The 19,315-nt window shown below is 49.5% G+C and overlaps 1 protein-coding gene across 5 annotated transcripts in view; it reads left to right on the forward strand.

The window, feature by feature from the left end:
- The window catches only part of PLXNA4 (plexin A4), a 424,984-nt gene that overhangs the window by 10,109 nt on the left and 395,560 nt on the right, over window positions 1-19,315 (forward strand). For all 5 annotated transcript variants that reach the window (XM_042052316.1, XM_042052297.1, XM_042052325.1 and 2 more), the window contains exon 2: window positions 16,836-18,099. In XM_042052316.1, the coding sequence (XP_041908250.1) occupies window positions 16,921-18,099 (1,179 nt within the window). In that variant the 5' untranslated portion in view covers window positions 16,836-16,920. The remainder of the gene's footprint in view (window positions 1-16,835; window positions 18,100-19,315) is intronic.

The raw sequence follows: 19,315 nt of genomic DNA on the forward strand, positions 1-19,315 counted from the left end.
TGATTGGGACCATCCTGTGGGGTGGGAGATGCTCCTGCACGTCCTGCATGCGCCAACACCTTCTCCCGGTGAGGGGAGACCACCAGAGTGGGGCCCCTCCGAAAGGAGGGAAGCTGGGCTGGCTGTGGGAAAGGAGAACTTGCTGTGTCCTGGTTGGATCACCCTTGTCCATGTGGGTCTGGAGGGTTTGGGTTTTCCTTCTACCACCCCTTTTTCTCCACTCTGAGCTGCACCAGCTGCTTGGATATGTGCTTTGGAGAAGTCATCAAAGTGGTGGAATGGATTTGGGATTGGTTTGGGGAGTCCCTGTGGATCCCACCAGCCCTGAGATCATCCAGTCTCAGGTTTGTCTCCAAAAGCCCACTGAGGGCAGAGTCATTTTGGCCACTGGACTCAGAGCATCTTTGCATCCTCTGGCTTTTCTTTCCTGGCCTCCAAGGTCACTCCCAGAGATCAGGAGCTGCTCACCTGGGCCAGGCAAGGGCAGGAGGCACCTTGGAGCTGCACCCTCTGCCTGGGTGAGGGATGGAGAAGGGAGGTGAGGCAGGTATAGCAGGAGCTGGGTGCTTAAACCAGCATCCCTTAGAGCCATTCAGGAGGCATTTTTTCCCTCCTTGATGATGGAGGTGCTGCCCTTGCCTGCCTTAGCAAGGCAAACAGCTCAAGGGGACGCCTCTGAACGAAAGTAACAACTTTTAGGACAAATTTCTGTCCGCATAACATCTCAAAGAAAGCAAGGAGAGGAAATGGCAAGCGGGCCTAATTAGGTAAGTATTCCCCATTAGGAAGGGGAAGGAGCTATCAAGTCGATTTCCATTTCCTTCTTATTTTACATGTCTGATTTTTCCGCCTCTCCAGGAGGCGGTGTGTGAAGTAGGTCTCTCCTTAGCTCACAGAAGTAAATAATCAGAACATGATGTGCTCCCGAAGCTCTTCCCGAAGCTTTCCAAATCTGGACTAAGCTGGGGATTTTTAGCATCTTCACCAGGAGCCTTCCAGGAGCTTCCCAGGATCCATCAGACTTATTTCCCCCCTTCATACTGGAGAACCAAGGCACAGGCAGGCAGCAGGACCTGCATATTCCAGGAGTCTCCTGTGCATACTTCTCCCCGTTTCACCTACTCTGCATGGAATTTCTTGTCTCCTGGTTGCTTCTCCATATAAACCTGGGTGTGAACACATGGAGATACCTTGCTGCACCAGGAAATGTGATTGGGATGAGCCCCTAAACCACCACCTGCTCCATCCCTACCTGAGCCCAGCATGTCCCCATGTCCTCCTGGCCACGTTTTACCCCTGTGTACCCAAAGTTGCTCTCCTGGCTGTGCTCCCTGTTGCCTCTTAGAACAACACATTGCAGCGTGGGCTGCAATTATGGAGCCATCAACGGGTTCTTGTGACACATTTTGGCGAGCTTGGGGATGCTTTGTGCACCAGCCTGCGAGGGAAGTACTCTCCTCCCCCCTTTGCTGCCTCCCCCTGCTCCAGAGTCTGTAAGTGGTGTTATTAAAGGCTGTCGGGAGCTGCTGTCATTGGCACAGTCAATGGCTGACACAAGGCAGCCCTCAGACTTTGACTCATCACACACACACACACACACACACTTTGCAATGCATGAGCCACAAAAAAAGCCGATTTCTCACAAGCATCACCCTTTCCCCAGCTGTTTGGGCCCTTTTCTGCATTCATTTCAGAGAAGAAGTCTTGATTGTCCTGCAGTGTAAGGAGGAGATTGGGGTTGCATCGTGCTGCCTGCACGTTCCCAGCTCTCTCATTATCTTCTGGTGGAAGTTGTGATGCCTTTTTCCCTAAATACAGCTACATGCATCCATATATATATAGATATATACGTGTGTGTGTGTATGTTTTATACATATACATAAAAATACACATTTATATGCACATTGCTACACACAAATGCAAACTACACATGCTTGGGAAATGCCAATCTGTTCACCCTGCACTTTTCACAGATCACTGCCAATTCTCCCTCACAGTTCAGGAAAGGTTTTGCAGGTCCAGATTTTTGGAGAAGGAAGAGCAGGCTGGCTGCAATATCTGGAGTTAGGAGGGATTTAGGCAAAAAACCAGTTTTCCTTTTTCCTCCAGCATCCCTTGATCAGATGCTGGTGGGAGAGGGATGTTTTCCAGCTTGTAAGGAGGAGAGGGAAGAAAGAAAAGAGTTTGAGGTTTTCCTCCAGCTCAGAACCGGGAATAAATAGAGCAATCTTGGACAAACCTTTGTGTCTGGGAATGTGGCTGCAGCTGAGCTTGGCTGCTTTAATGCTTTTCAGAAGGTGCTGGTCCAGGCCCTGCCAATGGCAAAGGGGTCTCTGAGGGTCTCTAAGGGGTAGGGGATGACTGTGCAGCAATTCTCATCCTTCCCAGTGGCTCAGCTGGACCCTGGCCACGAGCACTCAAGTGGGGCAGCACAAGGTGTCATGAGCTTGGAGGAGATCCCAAGCAGATTGGAGCTCCATGACAATCTGCTTTCCAGTCCTTGGCTGTGCATGGACACGTGCAGACATCTCCGTGCCTCCTTCTGGTTGATGCACGGGGTGCTTTGAGCCACATTTCCCCCACTAACAGCCCTGCTGGCCAAACAGGCTGCTTCCCTGCTCTGCCTCCCCTCCTTCTGGGTATTTCCGTGCGGGAGGATAATTCTGAGGCTTCTCCATACTTGCACAAGGGTATGGAAAAGTGGCAGTGAGATGCTTGAAGCCTTTTCACTCGGTGATTTGCCTCTTGGTTTCGCTTGGTCGTTGTCTTCTCTCCTGCCTTGCTTCGCCTTCCCTGGGAACACAGGCAGCAGAATCAGCTGTATTTTATAACAAGCAAAAAGGTCTCCAGGTGCAGGGCTGTGCTTGCCTGTCTCTTCTCCACTGCTCTCTGCCTGTGGGGGACTTCCTTCACCACCCATAATTAGCCTCTCCCAAAGCCTCACTGTTGCTGGGCTCAGGCAGAAGGTTTTACAGCCACTGCCTCTTCTCAAACACAGGGCAAAAATAATCCCTTCCTCAGCTCAGCAAGCAGATTTCAAACCTGTTCCTGCTGCTGCTGAGGCAGGGTGGCTGCAGGAGGGGCCCAACCCAGCCCTTGGCAAGGCTGGGATGTGCTGGAGAAGGGGGACAGGGGATGGAGGGTGTGTGTGTCAGGCTCCCCACGCAGAGGAAGGAATCAAATATCTGCCCTGTCTCAAATGCCATGCTGGGTTCCTTTGGGACTGAGTTATTGGTGATGAGGAAGCTGACCTTCTCCTGTGTTTATGAACTGAATCTCTGGCTCACTTTGGGGTTTGATTTCCACCCCACCCCCCGGCCTCCCGTTACAGAGTGCAATACTCCATTTGAAAGGAAATAACATTTTCTTCATTTTCTCCTTTGCTGGGCTTTTTTATTCAAATGCTGCTCAAGATGAACAGGCTTTCTCCCCCTCAGCTTTCCGTGCTTTATCCTTGGCTTGTCACACTGGATGTTGCTGCCCCTGTCTTTGGGGGACCAGGGATATTCCCCTGTTACAGCTGCAGGGGGGGAACAAATTCTCCTGGAGCTGGGAAAACACATTATTATTTTAGTAGTCAGAGCCCAGAAAGTTTGAGAATTAAAAATTCTCCTCATTTCCCTCAGTGCCACATGGATCTGTCCTTCTTCCTCCTGGGTGCCTTATCTCCAGCCTTCCCTGGCACAGCTTTTGCTGTAAATCCTTTCCTACAGGAGCTGGTCTTGAGCATCTTCAGAGCAGCAAGTCCTTTGGAGCCCCATTTCCTTTTCCTTCTGCTTCTGCCTGTGGAGAACAGATTTTTGGAAGCTCAAGAGCTCTGTCTCTCCTGTGCACAGGTCCCTTGGAGGTATTTGAAGCCACTTTGCCAAAGTTCACAGGCGACTTTTGAAAACCTTGGCCATTGCATTCATGTATATATATCTCTATAAATATATATGTATAATATCTGTTCTCTCTTCCCTCCTGTTTTCTTTCTCTGTCAGGAATCCAGCTGTGCAACATGTGGCACTTGTAGGACTTGGAAGGGAGGAAGATCAAGCAAACACAGAGCTTTCAGCAAGAAGAGATAAATTTCCAGAATAAATTCAAGCCACGTAGGCCCAGTCTGTTTTAGTTTTAAAGCCTTGCTGGTAGTGATGTGTGGGAGCTGTAGCTACAAAGCCAGGGAGAGAAGAAGAGTTTATTTGTATTATTTCTGGCACCTTGGTAGAAAAAAACCCTCAGTTCTGAGTTCATGGGGCTTGGCACAACGTTTGTCTGCATGGTCTGGAGCAGGAAACTGCCTGTTGAGGTCTACCTTCATGCATGGCTTGAAGGCAGAGGAAAAAAGGAATTATCTGCCCTGGCTGTTGTAACTGGAAGAGGAAAGTGCCAGATTTGTGGAGGTGTGTGGGATGCAGATGGCCCCAGAGGAGAAATACCTTGTTATCAATAACCCACTGAATTGTGATTGCGATTTTACACCTGCGTACGCCGCTGCAGTTTTTGTCTCAGCACTCTGGCAGGAGCACAGCTGGGAGCTGTGGGCTCCCTCCTGCAGGAAGCTGCTGGGGATTTCCTGTTCTCTGCAGAGACAGAGGACAGGTCGGGGTTTGGGGTGCTGAGCCATGACCATGGATTGGCTGCAGGGCTTTGGTGCTGTGCTCCTGAGGGTGTTTCGTGATGCTGATCTGGCAAGGGTCCCTCTGGCCTGGCAGTTCCTGTGTGGACTTGCTGCTTTTTCAGAGAATCAGAGAATGGTTTGGATTGGAAGGGATCTTAAAATTCTAGTTCCAGCTTCCCTCAGGGACACCTTCTACTATCCCAGGTTGCTTCAAGCTCCATCCAACCTGGCTTTGGACACTTCCAGGGATCCAGGGGCAGCCACAGCTTCTCTGGGCACCCTGTGCCAGGGCCTCCCCACCCTCACAAGGAAGAATATCTTCCAAACATCTAATCTAAACCTGCCCTCTTTCAATTTAAAGCCATTTTGCCTTGTTCTGTCTCTCTATTTTTCAATAATCCCTTTTTTTTTCTATTTACCACTATAATTTTGCTCTATTAAGGTAAAGGTATAAATAAGCCCAGAAGTGGCCCCTGGATGCACTCCCCAGGTCTGTCCTAAAAAGAACAACAGCACCCAGTACAAAACACTGCTGTTTTCAGCCTAATTCCACCACTAACAACCCAAACTTCATTTCCCTCCCTCTTTCCCTCTGCCTTTTTCCTCTAGTCCAAGATAAAACGTTTCAGGCTCTAACTCTTGAGTCAAGGGCATACTCCAGCCCTGCCTCCTGTCTGAGTGATGCCTCATGTCATTAGAACCCACCTGCAGCCAAACCCAGGGTATGTCCCAACCACACAGGAGCCAGGACAAGGCCCTGTGTCCTCCAGCCCTTCATCTGAGGCCCCTGGGAGGTGGAGCACAGGTGATGCTCTCCAGGAGCAGGGAGGATGCTCCTGCCTCGTGTCCCAACAGCTGTGACTGCATCCCCAAGGGCAGAGGGGCATGGGCACAGGTTTACAGCTTTTCATGGTATTTGAGGTTTGTGTGGCATTCAAAGTGCAGCTGTGGGGTCCTGTGAGGTGAGGGAATAGAGCAGCAGTTCCTGTTTTGGAGAGAGGGGTGAGTGGAGATGTGGAGGCAGTGGCTGGTGAGGCCTAGGGGCTGGAGTGCACATTGGTACAGTACTTGTGGACCTTACTCTTTTAGCACCTGGGTATCTGCTTAATGGTGTTTCTTCACATCTTAAAACCTGTGTTATCAAGGCCTCCATTTCCTCTGAGCAGCATTTTATGAACAGAGGTGACCTTTGCACACCCCCCACATTAAAAACACCTCCTGTCTCAGCTACAGGTGCCTTTATCCCGTGTGAGCAGAGATGAACAAAGCAGATGGTATTTGGATCTGGATTAAATTAGAGCTTTGCTTGCAGCTGGCTTGGCAAACAAATAACTTTCTTCTGGGTAGCACAGCCCAGATCTCAAACCTCTTAGTGCAAACTAAAGTGTCCTTTGCAGGCTGCCTGGCTCACGTGCCCCTTTCTGCTGCTGGGTTTCTGTGTAACACCTGTCCTACCACAGCTAATGCTTTGTGATGATGGATCTGCAATTATGAGGCTGTGCAAACAGCTAAAACGATTGCATCACCCTCCCTGTGCCTGCTCTGGGGTGATTTGTGGAGCTGTTGATAGCGCTAGGCATGATTCGTGCAGATGAAGGGTCAGGTCCGTGAAGTGCAGGGCACCTGCAGCTTCCATCTGTGTCTGAGTTGACCGGGGAGATACTTATGGAAGGAAAAGCAGAGATTTTGCCTTTTGCAGGTGTGTTTTGCAGCAGCAGAAAGCTGCCCACGAAGTGCCACTGCTGATGGAAGTCTGGCAGTGTCTCCTCTCAAGGCCGCTTTAGCATCAGAATAGTAAGAGCAGACACCTCCTCCCTTCCTCCCCCCAGCCTCCCAGGCTGGGTGCCAGCAGCAGGACTCTGCTGTATCATTTCAGGACACCCTGGATGCATCCCTGTGCCCCACAGCTGAGCAGGGTGACCACTGAACTATTTAAAGTCTCTCCACTGCCGACACTCGGGTGTGTAATGCACCAATTCTGCTGATGCTGGCAAAGTGCTGGAGCAGGGGACGGGTTTAGGACTGAGGGGGATCTATCACTGTGGGGACATCTAGGTGTGTGTCCCTCAAACATGCACCAAAGGAGATGACAATAGAGAAAATCACTGGTGAAGGAGGTTCCCCTGGGGCTGCACGTGTGGCTCCGCAAAATAGTTGTTGCTGTGGCACTGAGCTTGGAGTTAAATGTGGGATGAGGATTTGTTTTTGCTGACCCTGTGTGACCTCGGACAAGCCATAGAATCACAGATTGGTTTGGGTTGAAGGGACCTTAAAGATCATTTTGGGCAGGGACAACTTCCACTAGCCCATGATGCTCCTCAGGAACATATCCTACTCCTTCTGTGTCATCCCAAGTGTTGTCTGATCCATTCTAGGAGCAGTGGAAAAAGCAAAAGTTTTCCTTGCAATATTTGTGCTATCACATGCTCAACCTGGTCAAATCTAGACAGACTTTTAGCCATGGCCACAAGGGAAGGAACATTCCAATTTTTCCTCCCAGCCCCAAAGCGTGCCACCTTTCCGGCGAGGCAGCGAGAAGAATATAACCGAGGTCAAATCTAGAAAAAAAAAGTTAAAATCAGTAACTTACAAAAACTTTTCCCCTGATTTAGTTCTCAGCATTGCCCAAGTCATTCTGAATGCGACTTTCCACAGCGCTGGTAGCCTGAGGCAGACACTGAGCTCAGGAAATTGTCCCCTGAGTGGTTCAGGTCTGTCAAAGTAATGAGGACCTTAAAAGTGAGTCTTGGCACAGAACATGTCAGACAACCTGAGCTGTAGGTGTTGCTGCTAATGCTCACTGGAATTATGCATGCACACAGCGCCCTGCACAGGAATTGCATCATTTTGGTGCAAAAATAAATGTGTCTGTACAGGATGGAGTCGTGTATCTCTCTGCAAACACAATCTATGTGCGTGTGTGTACATCAGCTCCCCTCTAATCTGCTCATTAACAAACAGAGCATGTGATTATCTTCTCACCCATGTGAGCATTGTTCTGCCTCCTGCCTGCTTCTGATCCTGGCCATAGGTGTCCTGTCCAGCTCAGCAGCAGCTCAAGACTCTCAAGCATGATTTGGGATTAGTTATCCTGCAGCAACAGCCGGGCTGGGCTCTAAGAATAACTTTCTGTTGGCCTTTGGATGTGTTGGCAATAGCTGGGCTTGTGGTGACAAAGTCACTGGAAGAGAAAATTAACAGCAAATTAGTAATAGTTTATCCAGGTTTTTTTTTTTTTGGAACGGGGGGTTGAGTTTTGCTGCTGATTCTTTGCTGAAATTGCCTTTTGTGGACTTCTTTTGTCAGCTGCAAATTGGGACATCACGGGACTGTGGTGGGATAGATGTCAGACTGCTTTTTATTTTTCCTTTTCCCTTGAAATGCTCCCAAAGCTGCAGCTTATCAGGGCTTGTGTCCACACTGCCTCATTACAGCTCTCAGCACAGAGAGTCCTTCCCCAGTGCTGCTGCTGGGCTGGAAATTGTGTCTCAGCTGGAAGTCTCTGCTCAGGCAAACGTGGGGCTCTTCATCAGTCCTGTCCCTGCATCTGCCTTTTGGCTCAGGGGCAGATCAGCTGCCCTTCAGCCTGCTCAAAACGTCCAAGTCAAGTGGGGACAGAAGTTTTTTTAACCAAAATTCTCTGAGGGGAAGTCTCTGAAGAGGACAGCCCTTGCTTGGTCTGAACTTGGGTGTTTCTTCTCGGGGAGCATCTTGCTCTGAACACAGCAGCTGCACTGAGCCCTGCTTCATTCTGAACTTCACAAAAAAGTGCTGTTATGCCAGAATGGTTAAAAATTATAAACAACTGTAATGCATTTTTTATGGTATTTGTAAGGGCAGGCCAAGAAAAGCGCACAGGAGATTAGTATCAGTTAAAAAAACTGTCTATTTGGTGCTGTTTTATTTGTAAAGAAAAGATCGTGCTCTGTAGCAATCTCATGCCTGGAATTTGGGGCTGGTGAGCTTTGGGGTAGAAATATGGACTTTTTAGCCTTTTGACACCCCTTCAAGAGCTCTTTCCAAGCCCTTGGAGGCAGCAGGAGTAGATAACTTCAGCTGACACATGCGAGTTTTGACCTACCAGATTGGGACCTAACTGGCCTGAGTGCTTCAGAAAGATGGAAAAAAGATTCACCCGACCTCATCTGACCTGCTTGAGGGCTGAAAGACAGGGAGCAGTTGGTGGAAGAGCTGTCATGAAGAAGGCGGAGTGATAAAATGAACAGCACGTGTCTGCTCAGGAGGTTCAGGGTACCTAAAAACCCACCCAGAAGCATTTAGGAATTTGGTCAGAGTTAGGAAGTGCAGAGCAAATAAAACAAGGAGGTGTCCAATAATTTCTTGTTCAGAATCTCCAGTAAATATCAAAATGCTGCTAATGGTTGCAGTAAAATGCAGCTTTTTTTTTTTAGGGTTAGGAGAGCAAATGCCAGTCAGCACTGCTGCTTCCCAGGGCTGTGTTGGACTGGAGGTCTGGCTGGGATGTGGGACGGCCCAGCCATCCCTGTTTTATGGGACTCACTCATCTGCTCCCTTTAGCCACTCTCACGAGAGGCTGAGGATGAAGAATTTGCTGTGTCAGATCTTTTCCCTGGCCTCATCCATAGCTGGTGGCTGCTGCTCCAAAAGGGGCTGGATACCTGCCACAAATGAAAGGAGGAAATTTTACGCTGAGTAAAGCATAAAGAGAGACTCTGTTCTTGCCTCTGCTGCAAACCCTGCATCACCAAAGAGAAATGATCACACCTCTGACTCTTCCCTCCCAGCAATACAGCACCACTAACAGCATTTGCTTTATGTTCCCACTCCTGCTGTGTGTCCAGCCTCTTTCCTGCCAGGTTTGGTGCAGTTGCAGGATTGATGGTCCTCCCCTCAGGGATCCTGGCTCTCCAGGAGCACACAGCTGTGCCCTGCATTAATCACACTGGCCTGGCCACTTGTAAACTCTTCATTTGGGACAAGTGCCCATTTGCTCTGAGCCAGAAAGTGCTGGTCACTGGTAACTGAAGCCCATCTGGTTTACAGAGTGCCTGATCCTGTGTAGCAAATCCACTGCTCTACATCCCTATGAAGCTTTATTTCCAAGCCTTATTCCCCATCCAGGCTTTGAGCAACCTGGTCTATGGAAGGTGCCCCTGCCCATGACAAGGGAATTGGACCAAGATGATTTTTAAGGTCCCTTCCAACCCAAACCATTCCAGGATTCCCTGATCCCGGTATCATCTCTTATTTTCCCAGTCCTGTTGTTTTACTTTTTCCCTCAGACCACTCTGCTCCAGCTGTCTTTTGAATATATAGCAAAGTCTCAGACTCTGAAGGTTGGGGATTGTCTCCTGGCTTCTTTGCCAGTGCTTTCCCCATCTCCAAATATAGATCTCAGTGCTCCCACAATCAGCAGACCAAGGTGTAAAGGTTTTGTTTTTTCCCTTGAAGTCCCATGTTTTAGCTCATGGAGGACTGGAGAGCCAGTGGTCACAAAGTCCCTGTGAATGCAGAGTTGCTCTCCCTGCCAGCCTTTCAGGAGGCAGCCGAAGTGTGGTGAGATTTGGCTCTTGGTGGATGCACACAGCACTAATTGTGAGGTTTCAGCCTGAGAGAGAGGACTTGTGTCTCCCAGATCTTCCCAGAATTGCCAGGCAGGGGGAAACATCCACTCACTGGCATCCAGAGCAACATAAACTCTGCTGAACAGCTTCAGCCAGCAAGGAAACAAAACAGCTTCCTCATGGGGAAAGCCAGGGTCATAGACCCTTCCTTGCTGTTTTAGGGCTCCCATCTGAACCAGACCCAGCAAATTTAGATTCCATTTGGGCTTTTTCAGAGCCCCCAAAGCCTTGGAAGGAATGCGTGAGCATAAGCTGAGCTTCTGAGGAAGGAAACGGCGTTTTCCTCAAGGCTGTCCTAAAATGCTGGAATGGATACATGAGCTGGGGAGACCTGCTGGGATGAAACCCAGTTCATTTTCTTTTCAATATTCATCACTCCTTTAGGGGCAGAGGCTGTGTTTATTCCTCTTTGTGTCTAGAGCTCATCAGGGTCTCCTTCCCAGTGAATTGCTGTCCTGGTTTCCGCTGGAATGAAGTTAATTTTCTTCCTTGTAGCTGCGATGGTTCGGATTTGGCATGAGAATCGTGGTGATAACACACTGATGGTTTTAGTTGTTTCTAAGTGGTGCTTAAACCAACTCCAGGACTTTTCAGCTTTTCATGCCCCGACAGGGAGAAGGCTGGAGGTGCACCAGGAACTGGGAAAGCACACAGCTGACCCAAACTGGCCAAAGGAATATCTCACAAAATTTTAATTTTTTTGGCCAACCTGGCACTGCCAACCCCGTGAGAGCTGCACCTCAGTGAAATACAGCAGAGGAACTCTGTGCTGGGGAGAACAGAGTGCCAGGAGTGTGTGATGGCTTTGCTGGGGACAGGAATGAGACTTTGAGACAGAAGTCAACCTGACACTCTTGCTTTTGGCAGTATTTCCCTTTTCTCAGTGCTCTGGACCTCTATGATCTCACACACACAAGGTGGGATCAAGTCAGGCACTGTTGTGACATGGTTTGCTTGAAATCAGTGACCTTGCTCTTGCTACAACAGTTTGTTTGTCTGGGGGTTTGCATTTCCCCAGTTACTGGGATAAGGAATAATTTTGATGGATTTATCCTCAGGATACTTTCAGGAGGCTGGGAAATGCCTGTGTCATGGAGGGTGTCATGTCTTTGGCAGGTTGGGTTCCTTCCAGCCCGGGATGTTCCATGGTTTGTAACACCCAACTTGGGGAATCACATCCCTGTCTGCTCTGGAAAAGAGAGTTTAACTCCGGTCTCTGGATTTGTAGGTTATTTACATAACCTCAAAACTCTGTTCTCGTTTCTGTGACACTGAATATTTGTGTTCTTTCATTCCAGTCTCAGTAGCAAATTCCTGGAGGAGCTGAGAAATCATTCCAAACCTCTCTGCTCTCCCTCCCAAGCACAGAGGAGCACAGCTCTGACCGGCTTTTGCTGGTAGGAAACCAGGTTTGAAATGCAGGCAGAAATAACATCCACATGCAGTTTTACCACATGGGAAGAGCTAGGAAAAAAAGGAAGAAAGTCCCACTGATGGCATAAGTTAATCCCATCATTTAATGCTCTTCTGGCACAGACACAGGTAACAAGGTGATGGGCAGCATCTGACTGCCTGAGAGGAATAATCTGTGTGATGAGGGAAGGCTGTGTTGTCCCTCTGTATCTTAATTCCCTTGCAGACAAACCACTCCTGAAATTAATCTCTTTATTTGGGACAAGCTGCAGCTTGTGCTGGGATCTGTTCTTTTTGGTGAGCTCCGAAGAAAAGCTGGTCTGGCGTGGGGTGTCCCCAAAGGGAGATTTGCCTTCAGCTTGGACAGGTTGTAAGTTCAGGGAGAAAGGATTTAGCCAAAGTTAGGATCCGGTCTTGTTCGGGGGAGCTGTTGACAATCTCTGTATGGGTTTTCTTGCTGTGTTGGCGCCCAAAGAAAAGCTTCTATCCATGGTAATCAGGGTTTGTTAAAGGAAACCATGAAAAAAAGTCTTTAGATGAGACTAAAGGGATTGTGTAGCTGCACTTGGTGCTGATTTGCTCTGTGCTGGCTCCGGCGCTGGGCATCTGCCTCGTCAGCATCTCTACCCAGCCTCCTGCATCCCGGGAATGAATAGCCTGGCTGCAGGAAAAGCAAACACAGGAGTGTGCTGCCTGATTAGCTGGGCTTCATTAACCACCCTGGCACTGCCCAAGAGTCCTGGGTGCTCTTGGCTTCCTCCCAGCCAGGCGAGAAACTCACTGTGTCCATCCACTGGGACTCCGTGGTGCTGCCAGACCCACTGTCCGTGAGGGTGTGCTGGCATTTCGCTCTCTCCCAGAGCTGTTTCTCAGCTCATTTTGGTTATATTCAAGGCTTTAACATGTATTTTTGCTCTGAGATGGACCCAGTGGGGTTGCTTCCATGCCTTTCTGTATCCAGGCTCTTCCTGCTGACCTTGCTGTGTCCCTGCTGCCACATGTGGCCGTGGCAGGGGACCTGGTGACGTGGCTCTGTCTAACACCTTTGATGGCAGGAGGGCTGTGTGTGTGTGAGGGAAATGGGGAGGTGCTGTTGTCTCTCAGGAGGTGTCACTGGAGTGGGGTAGATTTGTCTCAGTCTCCAGTACAGGGACATGACCATGGATTTTGTGAGATTGTCAATCAAACCCCAGCTCTCCCAGCTCTCTCTTTCCCCTCTCCCTGCACACTTCCTCCCAAGTCCTTCCCTCTCTCTCAGTTGACAATTCAGTCCTTTGTGTTCTCTTTATTCCTGATTTATTCCTACTTCCTCAGGCATAACTCATCCTTGACTTTGTCCCCTTGAATGCTGCTGCATTTTGAGGATGTATTCATCGCTCCCTAACTTCCCCATGTAATAATCAGAGTTAAAAGACATTTGGAATGTTTCTTCCTCTTAAGGCTCTTTCACATCCAAATTTTTCTTGTCCAGGACCCCATGTATTTGCCACAGAATTTCATGGTCTTGGGACCATGTCCTGGAGATCCCTGAGCAGAACTAAACTACAGACTTTAATTCAGTGGTCTCAAACCTTTTGCTGGAAATGTTCAATATCAGTAAAAAAGTAACCACACCGTGGGGTAGCACCATAACTTGCTGTCCTTCAGGAGAAAACCAGTACTTAAACCAAACTCTGGGAGTTCAAGGCATCTTCTGGGGAATGTGTTATTTGCAAGCCATAAGGCTGTGATTCCACAGGCAGGACAGTGGTGTGAAACCTCCTGTGGGTGCTGACTCAGACCTTCCTCTACCATGCATGAAACCCTGTCTGAAACAGCTGGATTTGCTCTGTGTCCTTCCCAGGGACCTTGAATGTGCTGGTGGAGAGGCTGCTGTGGCAGCAGCCCTGTCGAGGGATGATCTGGCCTCACACAGGAGCCCTGTGTGGTGGCTCACGGCATCACTGCTGGCCACATCCCCAGCAGAAAAGGCACTTTGGGTTTATTTTGGAAATAGCCAGCTCAGAGCCTAAGCCCAGCCCTTGCTGCCTGCTGGCTGTGGCCTTTTGTTTATTTGCTTTGTTTTTGGAATATAATTACTCTCTCGTAGACTGTGCATGTCCATGGCACTGCATTATTGTCTTCCCAGCTGCTGTAGTTCCTGTCGTCCATCCAGACACAGGGAATAAAAAGACACCCATAACCCCCTTCTCCTTGCTGCATCCTCCAAGGGGTTGTACAAACTCTGCAACGTCCAGGCCTCCTTGCCCCTGACCTCTGCTTTTATTAATTAAGCCAAATTATAAATTACAGCCCTCAGAGGCTCCAGGACTGATTTGGGCTCCAGGACAGAGGGTACAGGGTGAACAGCATGAGCAGATGGGAGAGGAGAGAGTGCCAGCAGCAGGCAGAGAGAGAATCCTGCTCCTAGGGTCACTCAGACGGTTGCTGGAAGATGGCAAAACAGCCCCAGGCTCCTGCTCTCCCTGCTTTGTCCCAAAAGGCAGTTCCTGCCATTCCTGGTGCTCTCAGACTGCTGATGCTCTTTCCTTTGCAGGTGAACTTCCTTCCCCGTGAGGTTCAGTATTTTGGAAAGTGCCCTTGCCTGCTGCAAAAGCCTTCCTGGAGTTTCTCACTGGGGACTCTCTGGTTTCCAGATTAAATTCGCTGTCTTTGCCTGGAGGAATCACAGAATCACAAAACAGTTTGGGTTGGAAGGGATCTAGCAAGGTTCTCACCATTCCCTTCCTCTACAAGTGACAGTCTGACCTCAAATCAATTCTCACCTGCATGGGCCTCGAAGAATTTATGTCTGGAATTTGTCTCTTCTCATTTTGTGTTGGCTGTTTGTTTTAATGGGTAGATTTTGTCCCATTGTTGCAGGTGCTGTGTCCAGGTGCTGTGATGACCTCTGGGCAGAGGGCTGCTTTTGGAGAGAGGGGCTGCTCAGTCCCTCTTCAGTCTTGGGGTTGCAGCAGTTCCCCTTGACCTGCCCTGAAGCTCTGCTGACTCTGCAGAGCAAAATATAGGGGTAAAATAGATACCTTTATAGTACTTGAAAAGAATAATTTCTTCCTAGATCTGCCTAGTTCTCGATCAAACCAGTGCCTGTTAGAAATGTGGATCATAACTCATCAGTGACGGAAGCTGGTGTTCAGGGTCACCACGTGATGTTTCTGAACACAGGACTCAAACAGGGACAGCTTCCTTCTTCTGCTGCTCTCTCAAGGATGGGCTCTTTTGAAAGAGGAATGGTTGTGTGGGGAGAGCTCATCCCATCACTGCTCTATCCATCACAATAAAGGTTATTAACAGCCTACGTGACCAGCCTGCCTATCCCCGCAGAGCTCGCGAGACAGACCTGCAACCTCTGCACTATAAGCTCTGTTTTATTAAATATTTGCTTGACCAGGGAGGCAAAGCAGAACGGGGTAAACACGCCTAAAGTAAATGTGGGATGACCTTTGTCCGTCATCCATCCGACGCCTGCGGCTGCTGTGGCAGAGAGGGCAGCAGGAGGTGAAGGTGATCCCAGAACAGCTTGGAAATTCCGACTGCTGTGAGAGAATTTTGAAATATTTGGGGTGGCATAAAAGTGGTGGCTGCTCTACAAGCCCAGACTTACCCTTTCCACTATCAGATCTAATCAGCCTACGGGTCAAAAGAATGTGGGATTTATTCTCCCTATTATTTTTTGAAGTAAATTTTTCAGTTCCACTGGCCTTAGCAGAGCGGCACAGATTTGAAAGAGCTGCACAGCCAGACCTGTGTCACCGTCACATCTTCCTCCCTGCTGGGATCTGCGAACAGGGATTTTTTTCCTTGCCTCCTACTTGTGCGAGCCTGGCTGTCATCACTGGTTACACCCCTGATTTCAGCAAAGTCACTCTGTGACAGAGGGGATGGGACACAGCAGGAGTGGAGCTATGTTTGTCTTGTGTCCTTTTTAAGATCAAGAACAGCTTTGCGAAGCTCTGATCCGGATGATAAAGAGAGATGATGGTCCTAGACCACCAGGTTTGTGTGGTCAGCACTCTTTGAGGAGCTTGGCTTGTGAGGCCTGAGCCGGTAGAACTCCATCTCCCACACGCTCTGTGGGGCCATAAAGGGGTAAATCTGCTCCTGGTACAGACGCCACCAAAAAAGTGAAGGAAAAGGGAGCAGTTGGATGTGTTGAGTAGGAAGAGGTCTTTCCATGGGGCTTGGTGATGTGCCCACCAAATGTTTGAACCCCATACTGCTCCCATCACCATGGTTAAAACCTGGGAGATTTTAAGAGACTGAATGGTGCAAGGAAATCCTCTCCCCTCTCTTTGGAAGGTACCAGGCTGGCCCTTGGGTCATTAGTTTTCCTACTTCATGGTGCTTTAGGCTTTATCACTGCTGGTAGATAAGCAACCCCTTTCTCCTCAGCCACCTGAGATTCCCAGGAGAGCTGGATCTCTTTTAGATGATGCTCCCTTGGCTGTGGAGTGGGTGGAGAGTGTGAAGTGGGTGGAGAGTGGTCTGTGGTGAGAGCCCAGGCAACGGAGGACAACTAGTGCTCTGTTTGCTCCCAGCCCTTTGCAGATGTGGCTGTGACAGCTGGCACACCACAGCCCCTGGGTCTGTACTCCAGACTGGGCCAGGGTGAGGCAGCTTTGATCTGGAAGCCACAGAGATCCTGCTCAAACTGGAGCGAGGTTTCCCTGAAAGGATGTTAATGTCACACCAGAGCTGGCTCCTTCCCGGCAAACTTCAAGGGCTGCAGGAGAGCTCAGCATCCATCTGGCCCCATCCCTGTAGGCAGATCCCTGACCTTCTCCAGGCTTCAGTGCCTCATCCAGAAGAGCAGGATAATAATCCTTCTCCAGTTCTGGCGTCTCAGATAGCGAATACACAGCTGGGCTGACGCTGGCAGTGCAAACAGCAATGCTGGGTGATGTTTTTACCGTTACCCTTCTGCACTTCCAGTCAATATTTGCGCTCCACCGTGGGGCACGTGTGTGTGTGTGTGTAATGGAGAGGGAAAGGGTGCAGATTTATTACTCTGCTGTGTGATTTCTGCTTTTTCTCCCAGCATCTTTTCAGTCAGGAGGGCTCCCTTTGTGCTGGTTTTAAGTAGAGAGCTCAGAGTGCAGAAAGGGAGGATTAGCAATTAAATACACTCTGATGATGGCATGGTTGTGAAGGAGGGAGGAGGAAGGAATACTCCATAGTAATGTACTTTTGTTTCCTTTTTTCTTTGCTTGTAGGACAGAATCTGCCAGGGGATTGGTGTTTTGAAGAGTTTTACAGCTTCTAATCCTCATTGCCTTGGGAATACAAACCTCTCTAATCATGTCTCTGGCCATGTGGAAATGGACTTGCCTGGTTTCTCACCTCCTGCTGTCCACCACAGTGTCACCTCTTGGCAGACAGCAGCCACCCCATCCAAAGAGGCCCTTCATCACCTTCACGGGAGAACAAGCAGAGGGAAACTTCAACCACTTGGTGGTGGACGAAAGAACTGGGCACATTTACTTGGGTGCTGTCAACAGGATCTACAAACTCTCCAGTGACCTGAAGGTCCTGGTGACCCATGAGACTGGTCCTGATGACGATAATCCCAAGTGTTATCCTCCCAGGATAGTCCAAACCTGCAATGAACCCTTGACGCCCACCAACAACATAAACAAAATGCTCCTCATAGACTACAAGGAGAATCGGTTGATAGCCTGTGGGAGTCTGTACCAGGGCATCTGCAAGCTGCTGAGGCTGGATGACCTCTTCAAGCTCGGAGAGCCCTTCCACAAGAAGGAGCATTACCTCTCTGGGGTGAACGAGAGTGGCTCTGTTTTTGGAGTCATTGTTTCTTACAGCAACACGGATGACAAGCTGTTCATCGCCACGGCCGTGGATGGCAAACCGGAGTATTTCCCCACCATTTCCAGCAGAAAGCTCACCAAGAACTCCGAGGCCGATGGGATGTTTGCGTATGTCTTTCACGATGAGTTTGTGGCCTCTATGATCAAGATCCCCTCAGACACCTTTACCATCATCCCTGACTTCGATATCTACTACATCTATGGCTTCAGCAGTGGGAACTTTGTCTACTTCCTGACTTTGCAGCCTGAGATGATCTCCCCACCCGGCTCCACCACAAAGGAGCAGGTTTATACCTCCAAGCTGGTCCGGCTTTGTAAGGAGGACACGGCCTTTAACTCCTATGTGGAGGTGCCCATTGGCTGTGAGAAGAACGGGGTGGAATATCGATTGCTCCAGGCAGCCTACTTGTCCAAGGCTGGAGCCATCCTGGCCAGGTCTCTGGATGTTGGCCCTGAGGATGATATCCTCTTCACAGTTTTCTCCAAGGGGCAGAAAAGGAAGATGAAGTCCTTGGATGAGTCTGCTCTTTGCATCTTTGTCCTGAAAAACATCAACGACCGCATCAAGGACAGGCTTCAGTCCTGCTACAGGGGAGAGGGGACGTTAGATCTGGCCTGGCTCAAGGTCAAGGACATTCCCTGTAGCAGTGCGGTAAGTGAAGCCCCTGAGCACCCAACCGTGCTCTCCTCACGTATTAACAGGCCTTGTCTTCAGATAACCAACCTTCTCAACCCTTAAAGCAGAGACCAAGGAGCTGAGACGGTCTTGTCCCAGTCCTGGCTCTGCCTCCAGCTCACCACACCACCCAATTTGACCAGTTCATGCCCCAGTTTGCTCATGGACAAGCTGATGAAGGTAGCAGCAGACATGCTGTGTTTACTGATGAGCAGAACCAGGGGGCCTTGGAATATTTAGGAGGATATGCCTGTTATAGTTACTTCATGGTGCAAATCACAGCGGTGAAATCACTTAGACCCAAGTGCACTGTCAGCTCAAACCTAAACCAAAAGAGGGCCTAAAGATGTCAGTGGCTTGTGCCACTGTTTGTTTCTGTCTGCGCTGGTGTAATTTTGTTTCTCTGGGCTGGAGCTGGGGCAGGATTTCTTCAGGGAACTTTGTGAAGCCAGGGTTTCATTTCTCGCAGAGCTGAGAAGCACTGATCATTAACCATCAAAGCCCCTCGCCTTCCGGTCTCCAGCCAGCTCTGCACTGAGAAATTAAGGCCTGGCTGCAGATCAAGGATTAAACACTGCAAGATTTAAGGGCAGGATTGGGGAAGAGGCTGGTCTGTCTGACCTACAAATGGTCTGAAGAAATTGCTTCGGTTTATTCTGAGTGTCATTGCAGGAATGTGCAACGGGGCTGGCTTTGATAGCAGGCACAGACATGGGCATTACAGCCGGCACCGCACCCGGGGCTGCAGGAGCCGCTTCCCCAGGCTTTGATTCCCATCCTTAATTAGCTCTTTCAAGTGAGAGGCGAGTTCAAGTGTGAGCAAAGGGAATAGGGAGAAACGTCAGAGTGCTTTCTTGCCCCGTAATCTCCAGGCAGGCAGTGCTTGGGATGTGGGATTGCTCCTTTGTGCGCAAGCCTTGCTTTCTGGGAGATTCCTGCTGCTGCTCCCTGGCAGGACAAGGACAGACCAAGAGGAATGTGGATGGGAATTTCATTGCAAGGACACTGATCCTGCCTTACTCTGCCCTAATTCCCTTTTACACCCCTCAGTGTCCTTGCTTGACCTTGCCCTGCTCTCATTCTCCCACACGGAAGGGACAAGTCCTTGATTTTAGTTGAGATCTCTTCTGCTAGACCCACAAAGCTCCCTGTGGAGCATTGCACAGGGAGAAAGGCTGTGCCCAAATCTGGC

The sequence above is a fragment of the Corvus kubaryi genome, unplaced genomic scaffold (genome assembly GCF_017639235.1).
Source record: "Corvus kubaryi isolate FWS band 111438036 unplaced genomic scaffold, C.kubaryi_AGA036_p1.0 135, whole genome shotgun sequence".
NCBI lineage: Eukaryota > Metazoa > Chordata > Aves > Passeriformes > Corvidae > Corvus > Corvus kubaryi.